The sequence below is a fragment of the Limanda limanda genome, chromosome 21 (genome assembly GCF_963576545.1).
Source record: "Limanda limanda chromosome 21, fLimLim1.1, whole genome shotgun sequence".
NCBI classification, from domain to species: Eukaryota; Metazoa; Chordata; class Actinopteri; order Pleuronectiformes; family Pleuronectidae; genus Limanda; species Limanda limanda.
In genome coordinates, this window is record NC_083656.1 from 10,208,390 (window position 1) to 10,223,498 (window position 15,109).

General features: G+C 40.1%; 2 protein-coding genes across 2 annotated transcripts in view; one reads left to right on the forward strand and one right to left on the reverse strand.

The window, feature by feature from the left end:
* Window positions 1-3,529, forward strand: part of LOC133027972 (proteasome activator complex subunit 4B-like) — a 34,830-nt gene extending 31,301 nt beyond the window's left edge. Inside the window, exons 45-47 of the mRNA XM_061095156.1 lie at window positions 826-964; window positions 1,175-1,308; window positions 3,395-3,529. Coding sequence (XP_060951139.1) covers window positions 826-964; window positions 1,175-1,308; window positions 3,395-3,529 — 408 coding nt within the window. The remainder of the gene's footprint in view (window positions 1-825; window positions 965-1,174; window positions 1,309-3,394) is intronic.
* Window positions 3,530-6,938: 3,409 nt separating this feature from the next.
* Window positions 6,939-9,003, reverse strand: chac2 (ChaC, cation transport regulator homolog 2 (E. coli)). The gene is made up of 3 exons (XM_061094764.1): window positions 8,613-9,003; window positions 8,409-8,444; window positions 6,939-7,726 (listed from the first exon to the last, which is right to left on the reverse strand). Exons 1-3 carry the CDS (start codon window positions 8,745-8,747, stop codon window positions 7,334-7,336), a joined length of 564 nt encoding a protein of 187 aa, XP_060950747.1. The 5' UTR covers window positions 8,748-9,003; the 3' UTR covers window positions 6,939-7,333.
* Between the last annotated feature and the right edge of the window lie 6,106 nt (window positions 9,004-15,109).

Genomic DNA, 15,109 nt, shown 5'->3' on the forward strand with positions numbered 1-15,109 from the left:
AAAACGAACCCTCTGCCTCCACTGCTCGGATCCTAATTTATTTTCCTGGTTTTTTTTCCGTGCATCTCTCTTCTTCTGTGGTTACAGGGACAGTGCTCAGGCACGGCTTGTTGTAGCTGGTTGTATTTTATCTAGAAATAACATCATGACTAACTATAATCTGCAAAATATAAATTGGCAAAGCATATATTTGACTGTCGCACTACACTGGGATGTGTAGGTTTGCCTTTAAAGCCGTCTTTATCCGGCCTATTCCCATCGATCCGTATGCAACCATTATGATCAATAAGCACTTTGTTTGAATAGAAATCTCTAAATGACATAGATTTGCTTATTATTTTGTAATATTTAGTAAACTGTGTAAGTGAACATCTGGCGAATGTCGTTATCTGTGTATCTTTGTCTGTTTTGATGCGTCAGCCGTCACTCAGAGCTTATTCATAATTTATGCAGAGTGATGCAGGAAGGCAGTGATGTTCTGCAAGGGAATTTTACCTCAGCTCAACCCGGCATCCATCCACCCCTCCTCCTCCTCCTGCGCCTCCTCCTCCCCCCCGCCTCCTCCTCCTCGTCTGCTCATCTCTGTCCCATGCACCTCACTTCTCCCCCGGTCTCCTTGCACTCACCTCTTTTAATAAATTGTGTATGCGTTTCTTGCCCTAAAACTGCCTCGCGCTTTCCACCACATTCTTTATTTGTCAGCTCTGAACTTCACAGATCTCTTTTTTCCCCCCCTGAAAATTCTGTCTCTTTCTCCCTTCTGGCTGTCCCTCTCTCACCCCCCCCCCCCCCTTCTCCCTCACCCCCCTTCTCCTCTTCCTGTAGGTGAGGGACATGGCAGCCACCACCCTCAGTGGTTTACTGCAGTGCCAGTTCTTCCCTCTGGACCTCAGTCTGCAGACACAGCTCCAGACGCTGAGTCAGACTCGCCTCCCCAAGGCCAGAGGAGAGCTGGCCTCCACAGGTACACACACACACAGACACACACACAAACGCACAAATGGAGAGTTCAAATTGGCCTAATCATTTCAAGGTTCACAATTCCCCTGGGATAAGAAAGGGTAATAGGGCAAGTATTACTGTGATTGCTTCCCTGTTTGATTGTGACAGGCACGTAAATGTGTGTGTGTGTGTGGGTTTGTGTGTGTGCGCGTGTGTGTGTGTACGTGCGCAGACTTGGTGCGGCGCCATGCTGGAGTGCTCGGCTTCAGTGCGTGCATCCTTTCGAGCCCCTACGACGTCCCAGACTGGATGCCTCAGATTCTGATGGACCTGAGCGACCATCTCAACGACCCGCAGCCTATAGAGGTACACACACTCATTAGTACACACACACACACACACTCATATACAAACATCTCGCTCAACACAGTGTGAGCTGGAAGAATATAATTTCATTGTCCAACTGAGGAGAAAATTGTGCCTTTGGCTTTACTTGAGGCATGAAGAAGACAGACAATGTAATCTGTAGTGCAGAGTTTGAATCATACATCACTGTGGTGGTGGAGCCAATGATGATGATAATTCAGTGCTTCTCCTGCTGCAAAGTAAAAGAGATGATGATAAAAAAAACACTTGAACTTAGTTATATAAATATATTTGCAAGTAAATGACTTACGCTCCATTACAAAGGATAGTTCTTTAAATACTATATAAAAATGGCAGAATATTAAATGAAAGTCACTAATCTTCTTTGAATCAGTCTGCGTTGCTAAGCCAGAGGCACCTTGTTCCCTCTCTCGCAGTCTGATTTCATTGTTTTGTTTGAAGGCCATAATGTAAAATGAATGTCCTCCATGTTTAAGTCATGATTACATCCTCAGTTGTTCTGATCATCAGTTTAACTCCCTGTTTCCGTGTCCTCGTTGAACCACGCTAACTTTACACTCCAAACTCGTTCCAATCTGAATAATTCCTTTTAAATTGTTACATCTGGCATTTTAACATCAATAACTTATTATAAGTCATTAGTTTTTAATTATTGCAAACAAATGACACCAGCGCTGGGGAGTCTGTGCTGCTGTTGGATTCTTTGCTGTGTTTTTTTAAAACACGGGTCTCCAGAGTTTGTTTTTCCACTTTAAAACAGGAACCATTTACTTTGGAAGCCATTCTAAGAATAGATAGTGGCTGTTATCAAGAGCTGTTATTTGCTCTTAACTTTTTTCTTTGCTCCTCAAAACAAATGAAGCGATACAAACCATCAACCTCGTCTTCATTGCAGGAGTTTTACTGCAGAGTTTAATGGAAATGTTCTAATTGTGATAAACAAACAAGTCGCTTTTGAATGTACATTTTCTCTCCAAGATGGAATATTAGATTATTTTCATGAGTAAAAGAGCTTGAATGAATCTCGTTTTCTATTTGTGTTGTAGTTTTCACTCTATTCAATAACTTTTCATTCAAGTTAGAACGAAAGACCAAATGCATAACTTATCAAAACCAACATTAATGATAAATATACATATTAAACAGAATCATATGTTGTATCCTGCTTAAAAATCTGCAGTTGTTTTATTCAAATTGAAGGACTTACTTTTTTTAAGGATTGATTTCAGACTCAATAAAAACATTTTGCTGTTCCGGTGGATTGCTCTTTGATTTTGAATCATTGAAGTTTTCTATGTTTGTGACTAAAACCTGGAAAAGAGGCAAAATGGATGATTAAATTAATATTTACTGATTTATTCAGTTTTAATCACAGATGTTTTTGTAAGTGATTCATTTGTTTTGTTCAGCACAAAGACAAACTGTTTGTGAAAATCATTTGTTTTGGTTTGTTTTTGGATCCATTATGTAAAACTGAGTAATGCTATGAATTAATAAATAATATAATCAGATTATTGGATTGTCACTACTGACGCATTCATGAGCTAGTAAGATTTTAATATTTCAGCTGGTTTATAGACTGTTTTTCTACTTAAATCAAAAACCAAATATAACAAATAATGATGAAGGTCAGTGCATTTTTTAATCTTTGCCACATATTAACCACATTAGTAAATGCTTAAAGCTCATTTTTTCCACATCAGGAATTCCTTGGTTTATTTACTATTTTGGTATCACACCTGCAGCAAATAGCACATGAAAACCTTCTTTGTTGCCTTTTTACAACAAATGTAAAAAATTGTTTAAATGGATAATAAGTTTATCTTGTTAAGTAATTATTAATGTAAAATGAGATGAATGAAGTATCTGAAGTATCTCAAATTACACTTAGCTACAGTACATGAGTGACTGTAATTATTTCAATTGCACCACTGTTTCTTTGGTCGTATTGTTGAAACATCTTTTGCGCTGCATTCTGGATCTGCCTTTCATGAATTCAGGGTGTCAGAGTTATACAGTGAGTCATGACCTCATTCTAAGTGATGATTATGTTGTCTGCCTCCAGATGACGGTGAAGAAGACGCTGTCGGAGTTCAGGCGCACGCACCACGACAACTGGCAGTTGCATCGGCAGTGCTTCACCGACGATCAGCTGCTGGTGCTCACGGACCTGCTGGTGTCACCCTGTTACTACGCGTGAGGCGGCCAGCTGCTTCGCCAGCTCCTCCACGGACCGACTGACCAGTGCTGTAGGAAAGTAATTACACCTTTCATCACTGTTGGGGACTTGTGCAGTCCTCAGTGCAGCCTGTTAGGATAATGTATGATAATTTAGCAGCGGCTGCCGAGCCCCTGCCCAAGGAACACCACGTGTCACTGTTGGACTTTTGTAATCCCAGCAGGAAGAAGCAGCCCTGGGTAAAATGGATCCAAACATTGACTTTATTTGGTGTTTATTTTGTCTCACCAAGCAGCTCAACAGCCCCAAAGGTGGCCACTCTACTTTAGCCATAACCACCATGTTTAGGTGTATTTTATTATTGTATAATGGCATGATACCAGCATTTCACTTTACTGATCCTATTTTTTAAATCATACACTAAAAAGGTTCCATTCTTTTACGCAATACGGGAAAAATATATACAATCATATAAGTATGTAGAGTAAATCTATAAAAAAGTATTTTGTAAATACTATAATGGTGTTAATGCACTTACAACCTACAACACGTGCAGTATGATCCCATTTATGATTTAATATACTTCATTTTAATATAAACTATGTAAATGATATAAATGTATGCAACATATAAAAGCATATATACAACTGTAATTATTGTTACGATATGTAATGTGCTATGATAACATTATAGCAAAGCAATACAGTAGCTCACCGCTGAGAAGTTGCTGTTGTTTACAGTTGAATAAATGAACTGCATCATTTGTAAAGTGACATGTGTTTCATTTCAGAGGAGGAACGAGTTTGGCGTGTTGTGTGTTGACCAAGTTCACTGATTATGTATAACACTGGCCGCTTATCTGCGTTCTTTCAGAGAAGAAGAGATCCAAAGTTTCTCTGACGTGATAAATTCAGGATTAAACAGATGGAGGAAAGAAGGCAGCGATGATATTTACACAGAGGTTCGGATTAAAGGTCATTTGATCCTTTTGCTGTTCTACTGTGGACCTCTGATGACTGACAATATATCCAACAATTCTGATAAGAGGTCAATAATTAAGTCATTTTGCCAATATAGTAAATATCTTCTCTACTGGTAATATTAGCTGATTTTCTTATACTTAAATGACAGTATACTGATATATTTTATGTTTTCAACTGTTAGATGGAAGAAAATAAACCAGCACCGTTGCCTTGAGATAATTATGAGCATTTTTAACAATTATCTTGCCTTTTATTGACCACAACATAAATTGATGTATTGAGATAATGATCAGCCCTGTACTACCCAATTAAATGTGACTGACTGTATTTAGTATTAAAGTAAAATAGAGCTGTTTACAAATAAGTCACCATTGTGAGAATTCTGGGCTTTTTCTGTTAAACGTTTGTCTGAACTGAATATCTCTGGATTCTTCTTCTGTTGGTTGGGCGGAACAAAAAAAAAGGAAAAATGAAAGGATGTCTTCTGTGACTTTAGGAACCGGTGATAAGCAACTGTGATGCTTATCAGCGTTTCAGCTTCCTCTTTGTCTCAGATGTACGCGATGCGAAGCCTTCTTCCCTCGTCCCGGAGCAGCACACACTCCCTGTGACCTTGTTCTGCACACGCCTTTGTCGCGCGTCATGCACACAATTCATGAACACAATGCACAATGTGTGATTGCAGGGATGACAAGAGGCCAATCTTCACCATCACAGCAGCTGCACAACATTTAAAACAAGGACAACTTCTATTGTTGTAAATAATAGACATTCAGCCACGGATTGGCCCAGTTCTATTCATATCACTGTTTCTGACAATAATACAAGAGAAAATATAAATAATACGAGAAAAACATAATTATAATGGTTTTGAAGAAAAACACATAATGAAAGACTATATAGATTTAATCAGACCAATTAGATTCATAATTTAATACTGCAAGCTGTAACGTGCATTGTTTATCAAATATATCAAATAAATTATTATTTATTAATAACATTGAATCAAAGTAATACAACCCACTGTGTTGTATTATACATTAGCTCATCACTGAGAATTTTCTGTTACATTCAATGCTTCATTTGTTAGGTGACGTGTTTCATTTGAGAGGATGAACGAGTTTGTTGTGTTGTATTTTCACTGATACCTGAAGATCCATGTCCAAATGACAAATTGTAGATTACGTTATGCGCACACACAAACACACACACACACACAGAGAGAGAGAGAGCTCAGAAACATTAGTTTTGTTCTGCAACGATGGCCTTTAGTTTTGTGCCAAACATTTCCATAAAGGACAGATGCTTCTACAGACATTAAACACTGCTGACTGTGTGTGTATATTTGTGTGTGTGTGTGAGAGAGAGTGAAGGACGGGATCACAGATATACCTGTCACCGTATTTCAATGTGCATGTTGATTTCTCTCTCTGATGCCGTGCTGTTGACTTTGATATGTTCACTGTGCCGAGACGCTGATGTGTTCACTGTGCTGAGACGTGCGCCGGCAGAATGGGAAGTAGCTAATAGCTGATGCTGCAACACCGATGGGTACAGATACTGAGACAAGGTAAGTACAGTCTGGAATAGACAAGGTGCACTTGGGCACTTGACAACGTGATTAAAGCGCCGGCCCCTTCGACTGACTTTTTTTAGTTCCCGTTTTATTTTGAAGTGGCCCGTCTTTTGTGTGCAGGCTGTGTTACTTCCTGTCTTTTGGGGTTTCTGCTCACCTCTTCCTCATTCATCATCACAATAAACTTACTATAAATACAGGTTAATTTTCCGCCCGTCGGCCACATTTCAATTCAAATATATCTTCACAGGTACAGGACATGTAAGTTTCCATTTAGCTCCTGACATGTCACGTGTATGTTGGTGACACGTCCCCTGAAGTTTGCATTTCCAATGAGAGAAATAGAGATGATCAACAGAAACTGGATTGTCATGTTTGTGTATATATGACCTCCAGGCCACAGCTAACATGGCTATGAATACATTAGCATACAAACTATTATGCCTTTCATGTTGTTAGCCAAACGCGGCAGAGTGCTAACATATCGTCATCAAAGCCATTTTTACTTTTCTTGTTAGATGCTCTTAAAACTACATTTGAGTCAAAAACTTCACCATGAGGTGAAATGATCTCCACCCAAAGGGCGCAGCAGTTTTCTCTCTGTGGTTTGTAGTTTGACTACATGACTTAGTTGGGCAGGAGAAAAAAACCTGCTGTGACAAGCATATGTCAACAAACCAGCTGATGAAGTGGCACCCAAAGTCCTTATTTATGTATTGTTGTTTTTTCTCACAGTGCCTCTCCCTGATGTTATTTCACAAAAAATCTAATAATTTAAATGTGGACAAAAATTAGCCTATTAGGGAATCGTGTACGTTTCACACTTTACATGATTTTGCTTCAAAATGCATAAAACCAGACCGAGAGTATCTGAATTTGAATCTCAGAATATTCATCATTTATTCCATTGAAACATTCCTGCTGCGTGCTGTTGAATATTGAACATTGAGCAAACAGACACGTTTATACGAAGCATATTTGCGTTCAGTCAACAGTAAAATGCTTTGTTTTGACATTTGTCCAACTTTGAAACCTCCTTCAACACACACCAGTACAATATTTCCAGCGTAGTGTTTTGAAAGCATGTGACATTTCTTTGCATTGTGACATTAAAAAGGAATAAAAACAAGACTTCATCAACACCGATTTTCTGAACCCCACAAACATCCTGATTGGCCCCATGTGCATCTTAAACCCTGAGATTATTTGCTAAATCTACCCTTACATATACAATTGAGCAGGACATAGGTTTTTAATTGAATCGGATTAATCTGTGCGGGTGTGTGTGTTACTTCCTGTTTTTATTCTCTCTCGCACTAAGGTTTCCAGATGAAACAGTTGCTCGTCTGAGTCCTCGGGCAGGATTGTCCTCACAGCGTCGGCAAGCTGGAAGAGGTACTCCGAGTTTTGCCCGCTCGGACCGGTGCAGCTGGCGATCTGGTTGGCTATAACCTCCAGAGGGGCGGGGCCGAGGTAGTCCGGATTGTCCTGAGAGCCGATGTAGAGCAGCGTCTGGTTGGGAGGGGGGCTGAGGGGTGGACGGGGGTGAAAGGTCACCGTGATGACCTGGTAACCACCTTTTTCTCGGTAGTCGAGGTAGCGCTTCACTTCCTGCTCTCGGCCCGTCGGCAGCTTGTAGGCGACGCCCCACACACATCCCTGAGGGGGGGGGGGAAGACTTAAACATGAAAACGAAGTGATGACGTCTACACTGAGTGGTCCTTTTAGCTTTAGCAACTAATAACTACACTTGAAATGATTGTTTAGGCGATTGGCTGAATCTTTATTTCTGATAATCGGTTAATAATTCGACTTCTTGCTAAAGCCAGGGATGGAAATCTGGAGGATGGATCCTTCCCATCGCAATCCATCCTAGGATTCACTGCGTTTCGGCTACAATTTTCTAAAGAGGTAATAGCGCTAGGAAGAAACAAGACGTCCAATCTTTGAGTGTCACCTTGGAACTCAACAGAACAGCTAACGGTTTAAAAGTTAAAAATCAAGGGGCATTTCAAATTTCTCAGCAGTAAGCGCACAACGAGCTGGTGACACCGATCGGTGGAAGTCTCTGTAGACCAGACTGTCTCATTCCAGCCCAGGAAGACCACCTCCTTTTTAGGCTGGGTTGTGCGTGCCCTACAAAAGGGGGTGATCCATGAATTGGGTCAACTAACTGGTTGAAGATTCCAGCCATGTGCAGTAAGAGCACGGTGCACACACACGGGCAGGTGGGTGAGTGACGGACAGGCACACCAGCCAATCATTTCAAGAGGAGTCACGCACAGGCCACATACACTTGATAATTGAGGGTCTATTACAACGGTACTATTGTTTAATTTACCTCAGGGTCGTCCACCAGTGTCACCACCCGGCCAGGCTGTAAAAGACAAACAGAGATATAATAAAAATTCAGAGAAATGTAGAAATAAATATTAAAACGTAATGTACAAGGAACACATGTACCGTTAAATAACTTGAGCGCTTTCGTACATGTTCGATTCCGAAGCTCATAAAGTCCACAGAGCAACGAGGTGGGCTCGCTTACCTTCCCCGGGACTCCCCGGTGGTCGGTGCTTCCCTGCCAGAACCGGCGGCTGAAGCCTCGGATGAAGCCGATCTTCTTCTCCTCGTAGGGGAAGTCCACCTTCCAGATCAGGGAGCCGTAACCGAACACCCACATGACGGGAGCTGGAGCTGGAGACGAGCCGTTAGAGGACGGCTGGAGGCGGGGAGGACGGCGGGAGGAGACGTCTTCACTCCGGAGGTGAGCTCGCTTCACACCGCGGGGTCCCTTGCGGGCGTGTGGAGCACGGAACCAGGGCAGATCACTGGATGGAGGTGGGACCGCTTCATCATGATGCTAACATGATGCTAACGGAGCTAGCCCATGGTTACGACACACAACACAGTCAAGACCTATGGTCAAGACACGTACGTGCACTTCCGCTCCAGGAACCTTCAGAATAAACCTTCACTTCCGGACGTATAAGTAAGTAGTGAGACTGTGCAGAAAAAATGTAATCCCTTTTTAAAGCACACATGTATTTTTAACAAAAATAAAATATGAAAACAACGATGATTGTGATATTACGTTAATACGAGTAATATTATAATATGAATGCATTAATAATAACAGTAACACATGATGCCAATATTGATAATAACATAATTTTGTAGCACATGTCTTGTCAACCCACAGTCAAATAATAATAATAATAATAATGATGATAGTAACAATAATTATGTGACAATACCACAGTAAAATATCCTTATTATAGCACATACATTACCAAAATACAAATACATTAATAATAATGGACAATAATAAATAACATATATTACTAATAATGATATTTAACAACAATAACAACATCTAGTTAGTACAATAACAGAACAGTTTAGAAATCCCCTCAAGGCACACATACATGTCAGATGAGACAATGGGGTTTACTACTTAAAATGAAATGACTTAAACTGACATGTTAAAGAGGAAATAAAAAGAAGAAAAATCCTTATTTTGACTTATACTATACTGATTGTGTTTTGTGTACGTTAAGGATAATTTATTGTAACTGTAGTTATTCTAGTTCTGTAGAAAGCAAGGTATATTCAAAAATAATGTTCTATTAAAAAAATGCATTTCATTTCAAGACTAACATTTAACTTCAATTCTCGTTTAAAGACTGGGGATGAATGTATGACTTTTGAACATTTCCCCTTATAAATGACTATTTTTCTCAAATAGCACTTAATAGTTTCATACATGGTTGGTTTTATTGTCTTTCATACAGTTTTTTAATTATTTTCTTTATAGGTTGGCAGCCGGCCTTGGAATCCTTCTAAACTCCATAGGCCTGTATGAAGAATATTTCGCTGAAATATGTTTTACCTCTGATGCTTCTATTTAAAGCAGAAGCACTTTAACTGTTCTCTCCAGCCTCTTGAAGTTCCATCCACTAAAAGCCTCATTTAAGTCTCAGAAATGGTTTAATTCTCATTCTAATGAGCTAAAGGATGTCTTAATTAAACTAAGCCCCTATATCTTCCTGAAGGCCACCTTTGATATGCAGCCATTAATTGACTTTCAATGAACGTCTAATTGTGTGTTTGTGTTTGTCGGAAATGAACTGGGACAGATAACACGGGGAATATGGGTTTTCCATCTTGACACCAGGGGGTGCTGAGTTTCTGTTTCCCCTGCAGTTCATCATTATGTCTCTCCCTCCCAAACAAGGAGCTCTTCATTAATGCAACGTGAGCACTGATTCAGATCCAAATCAAGTGGACGGCATCAGCCACACACTCGCTCCTCTGCCTCTGAGAGAAGCCGGGAAACGTTTTTCATGTCATTTAACCAACCTCGAGTGTGAACTGTGAAGAGGCAGATCCGTGGTGAAAATCCACAGCTGGACTGAGGGACACATCTGCCATAAAGGTACCATCATTAGAACACATCCGAACTGCACCTGCTGCGGTGGAGTCGGTCACTGGCCATCTGCAGAACATGCAGGCCTTAGGTGTGAAGTATACATAAAAATAGAAAAACATTCACTTCCACTGCTCTTGAATTCACAGACCTTGCGTTTTTACCCTCTTGCGCTTTTGCCTAAATCACTGTTGTAACAGTTCCTGTAATTTAAAGCAGGTTGTTAGGGTTATTTAAAGCAGCAGTTTTCTACTACTTTATGTTCCCTGTGGTGAAAATAATGAGCTATTTATATCAAGAATAACCCTCTAGAGCGATTCAGAGAAGTACTCACTGATGTAGACAACAAATCTTTCTCCAAATATCCTACATCTATTATTAATGTAATTGTTATTTAATTCATATGTGAACTAACGCCACAAAACGTTGTACAAGCTGTTCCACAGGCTTATGTTTTTGTGCAGTATTTCTCTCCGACAGGTACACATTACCCTTGCATTACTTTTATTGTGTTGCTTTCTGACATGTAGTTCATTATAGAGACAAACAGCATGGAAATGTAATGAAAATATAAACTGTCTGTTTGTTTTTATGATGAGTGATGTGTTTTATCTGCTCTGCTCCGAGGAAAAAACGTGCTTGTGATGTTTGTGCCTTAGCAATGTGAATTTGTTTACTCTTGTTTGGAAGTTGGTAGACAAACATGTTGAAGTAAATATGAAGAAAAACTCTAGGGGGTTGAATGTGAATAGAATTTAGAGGCAAACGTTCTGTTCCTCCATCTGCATTTGTACAAACTAGCGCACTGCTCGTTCTAAACCTGCCTGTTCTCTTGTGTTAATGCTCCGGAGCTACTGTCACTTAATTCAAGTTTGTGTGCTGGACGTTGTGTGCAGAGCTTTTTATCAACAGTAAGAGGGTAGTTAATAAACCTTGTGTTCATCCTACCTGGTTTATCTGCAGTAAAGATAATAAAGTAAATGGTTTTATAAAATGACATTGCATGTCGGTTGTTTCAGAGGTCTGTCCAGCAATCGCTAGAATCCCAACTTTTGAAAATAAAATCTGTGTGATTCCTGTTTGAATCCATGCATACAAAGCATTTCAGCAACCTAACGAACATTGTGCGTTGACTTTGACGACAAACTGGTAAAGCTGAAGTGATTCTAGGAATGTTGCTGCCATGACAAAGTTCAGCACCAGACACACCATTGAATGCCTGTGAAAGAAATAAAAGTAATCAGATACTATTGGCCCCAGGCTGCCAGTTGCTGACCACTGCTATAGTTTATCCAAGGAGGTAGAAGAAGAAATGTTCAGCCTCGGGCTGTAGAATGAAATCACACTGTCCCGCCCCCACTGGTTGCCTGTTTACAATGTTTATTAATATTGAACATATCTTTTGCCAGAAACGCACCAAATTGGACACTGCACTTCTTTGGGATACTAACAATACACGTGTCAAATGTGAAGCCGATAAGATGAACGGTTCGCGGGATATGTATTTAAATGTTTATTTTTTGTGGAGTCAGTCGGTTTTGATCATAAAGTCATTAAAAAACTTCAAAACCACGTATTAAATCGACTGTAATCCATCTTTTACTCTTGAAGTAATCAAAAGAGTTGCTGTACTAATGCTTCGTTAATGCTGTTATGCACAGGTGGCCCCGCTCTCGTGTCTGTCTCCATCTGTTTTCCTCTCTACGTGTTCCATTAGATTCACTTTATTCTCTCAGGCCCTCTTCCTCCCTGACAAGCACATCCTTTCATTTTCGCTCTCTTTTCCCTGCGCTCCACCTCTCTTTATGTTCCTTCTGCAGCTCCAGAGCCGTTCCTAAACCTTCTTTCTCTCCTCCTGCAGAGCTCTTCTGTTTATTCATTAGGGAGGTGACCAAGATAGAGCTCTACTCCACCACTTTCCTCTCGAGTTTGTTTCTTTTCCCCATTTGTACCAGCTCCCTTTCATTTATAAAAGTCTCAACAGCATCTCATTTGGTGCCTCATCAACCGATTCCACATATCAAACCTTGTTTCAGGTTTTCGTGGTTTCCCTTTGTAATGTTAATTATAAATTACTGATCGCGTTCTGTTGCATGTTTTGAAGTCACAATGTACTTTTTCCGAGTTGGTCCCACTCAGTGCTGCCAGTGTCTAATCACAAGAGTGTGATGTAGTTGCACTGCAAGATTTGATATTTTGTGAGAAAATAAATCATTAAATGTATTTTCAATGAGGTTTTGCTGATCCACCCAGTTGGCCTATCACAGAGTTAACACCATTAAGTAGTGATTCAATTGAAATAGAAAGTAATTTTGCATTGAGAGTCCAGCATGTTTTCTTTTTTGGAATTAGCATGTCCTCTTCAATAGTAAGAATACGACACCAAATTGCTGCAGTGTCCCTTTAAGTTGGGTGACTCACTGTCATGCTTCCAGTCTCTGCTCTGAGCGGATTTTCCTGATAAGATTTAAATATGTTTTTTGAGATATTTTGTTCCATGACCTTATTATCTTTTGTCCAGTTACATGGCGCATCGCTGAATGGAGAGGTTCTGTTGAACTCGAGCCAGCTTCAGTCAATTCAGTCCTTGTTATTGCTCCGAGTGAGCGACACCCTGCTGCTGCTTCTCTTCCAGCCCGTCCTTATAAACATGTTGACATCCTCTCTACCTCCCTCACCTGCTCTCTTGACTCTGGTCGAGCTTTGAAAAGGGATTTCTTCAGATGGTGGAACTTGTTTATTTTTTTCCCACCATCCACCTGCATCATCTGACTAACCTCCAGTTTCTAGTTGCTCTCTTGCAGCAATTGAGGTCCGCAAAACCCATCTAAAGGTCTCCTGCGTATTGACTCGTTCCTGCAGCAGTGGTTTCACACACACATACGCACAAAAACAGCTCTTGAACCTCCGCCTCAGTCTCGGCAGCCGCGGTGAGGAATTGTCCAGCTGAGCCATAAAGGTCCACCATGTGTAGAGAGCAGAGTAGAGTGGGCCATTTTGGGCTCAGACTGTTTGATCCTGAACTGCTCATATGACTCCGGAGATTTCTCCCTGGAGGCTCACACACAGGCTTTGTGAAAGCAGCCACATATATCACCACTGTTGCTCTGGCCCGGAACTGTGATTGTATTCTGGTGTAAAGAAACTCCTAATGATGATTATGCAGGGCTGTAAGATAAAAAAGACCATTATAAGTCTGTATTATCTGTTTTTATCTGTTTAAACACTGAGGGTGCAAAAAAAGCATTGAAAAATTAGAATAATAGGATGGATGGGGAATCATGTTCACATTGCCATGACTGATATTCTTTCTCTGTCTTCCAACATTGTTGGTGTAATAATAGAAATGATGATAAAAGTTCCATAGATGATAAATGCTGTGTTCGCTTTTGTCTTATCAGCTGCAGAAGCCAAACATTTCTAGCCACGGGATGAGAGGAGCTTCTGTTAATACACAATTAGATTATTTCTGGAAGAAACAAGCTATCATTTGGTTTGAGAGAGGTCTTTTAACTGTGACGCTAAGCGGATATATGGTAAATATAAAAAATATTTCTGATTATTTTAATTACTTTAATAAAAAATAAGAGGAACCACATGATGCTTTTAATAATTGGCTGATGTCTGACAGTAAAATAAAACCTTTTCCATCATAATTTTAAGTTTTAATAATTAAATCTCTAAATTGGGTTTTTTCGATGTCAAATCATCCAAAATGTATTTCCTATCTTCGTTCATAAGACAAGTTGGTAAATATACACAGATGCGTGTTCCTGCACTTGTAACCGACATCACTGAAGGGATTTAAGATACTTCTCCCATAAATAAGGCTTAAGTCCAGTCACAGCAATGGAATCTAATAAGCTAAAGCCTCCTCACGCTTATCCAAAGTGTATAACTTTATCAGCATGTTTGAGTGAGAACCATGAAGTATTAGAGGAGACTGATCAGTAGGAACTCCCTTTAAGTGTTTCTGGCAGCAGGATTGCCCAGTTTAAAGTGTTCACATCTTGGTATCAGCTGAAATTGCTCAGTGACTTGTGGGACACGTGGAGTGGAAGAATGTAAATCTCCTTTTTTAAATGAAACGGCGGAGGATATGATACAGATCTGAGCTGAAACAACCAGAGAATAAAAAAAACGTGTATATAATTTACAAAACGTTGTATGAATTGCTCAGATTATATATTGTTAATACAACAAATACAATAATTAAGAGTTTTTTTCCTCAAAACATAGGTAGCCCTTGTTTTTCCTGTATACATTTAGCATTCATCAACTCATAGCGGTGATTGTGACCCTCATGGTGGCGCTGGAGGAAAGTTGGCGATCCCCCGAGTTGAAGGGTTCATCCACTAGAAAGCTTTAATGTTCCTACCATATTTTCTGGAAATGATAGAATTTAGTCTGGACTCAAGTGATGGTTTTATCACTGCTATCTGAGAAGTGACCCTGAAAGGGCGGCATCACTGCTAACTATTCAGGCAGAACTTTGGTAACATGATAAAGTCCTGTACAGTCATAGCTTCTGGATTGAAGATGGCATCAGCTTGGGTCTTAGCTTTTAGGGCAGAGATGAGTCAGAGCCAGAGTTGGTCGAAAACTGGCGTGGAGTC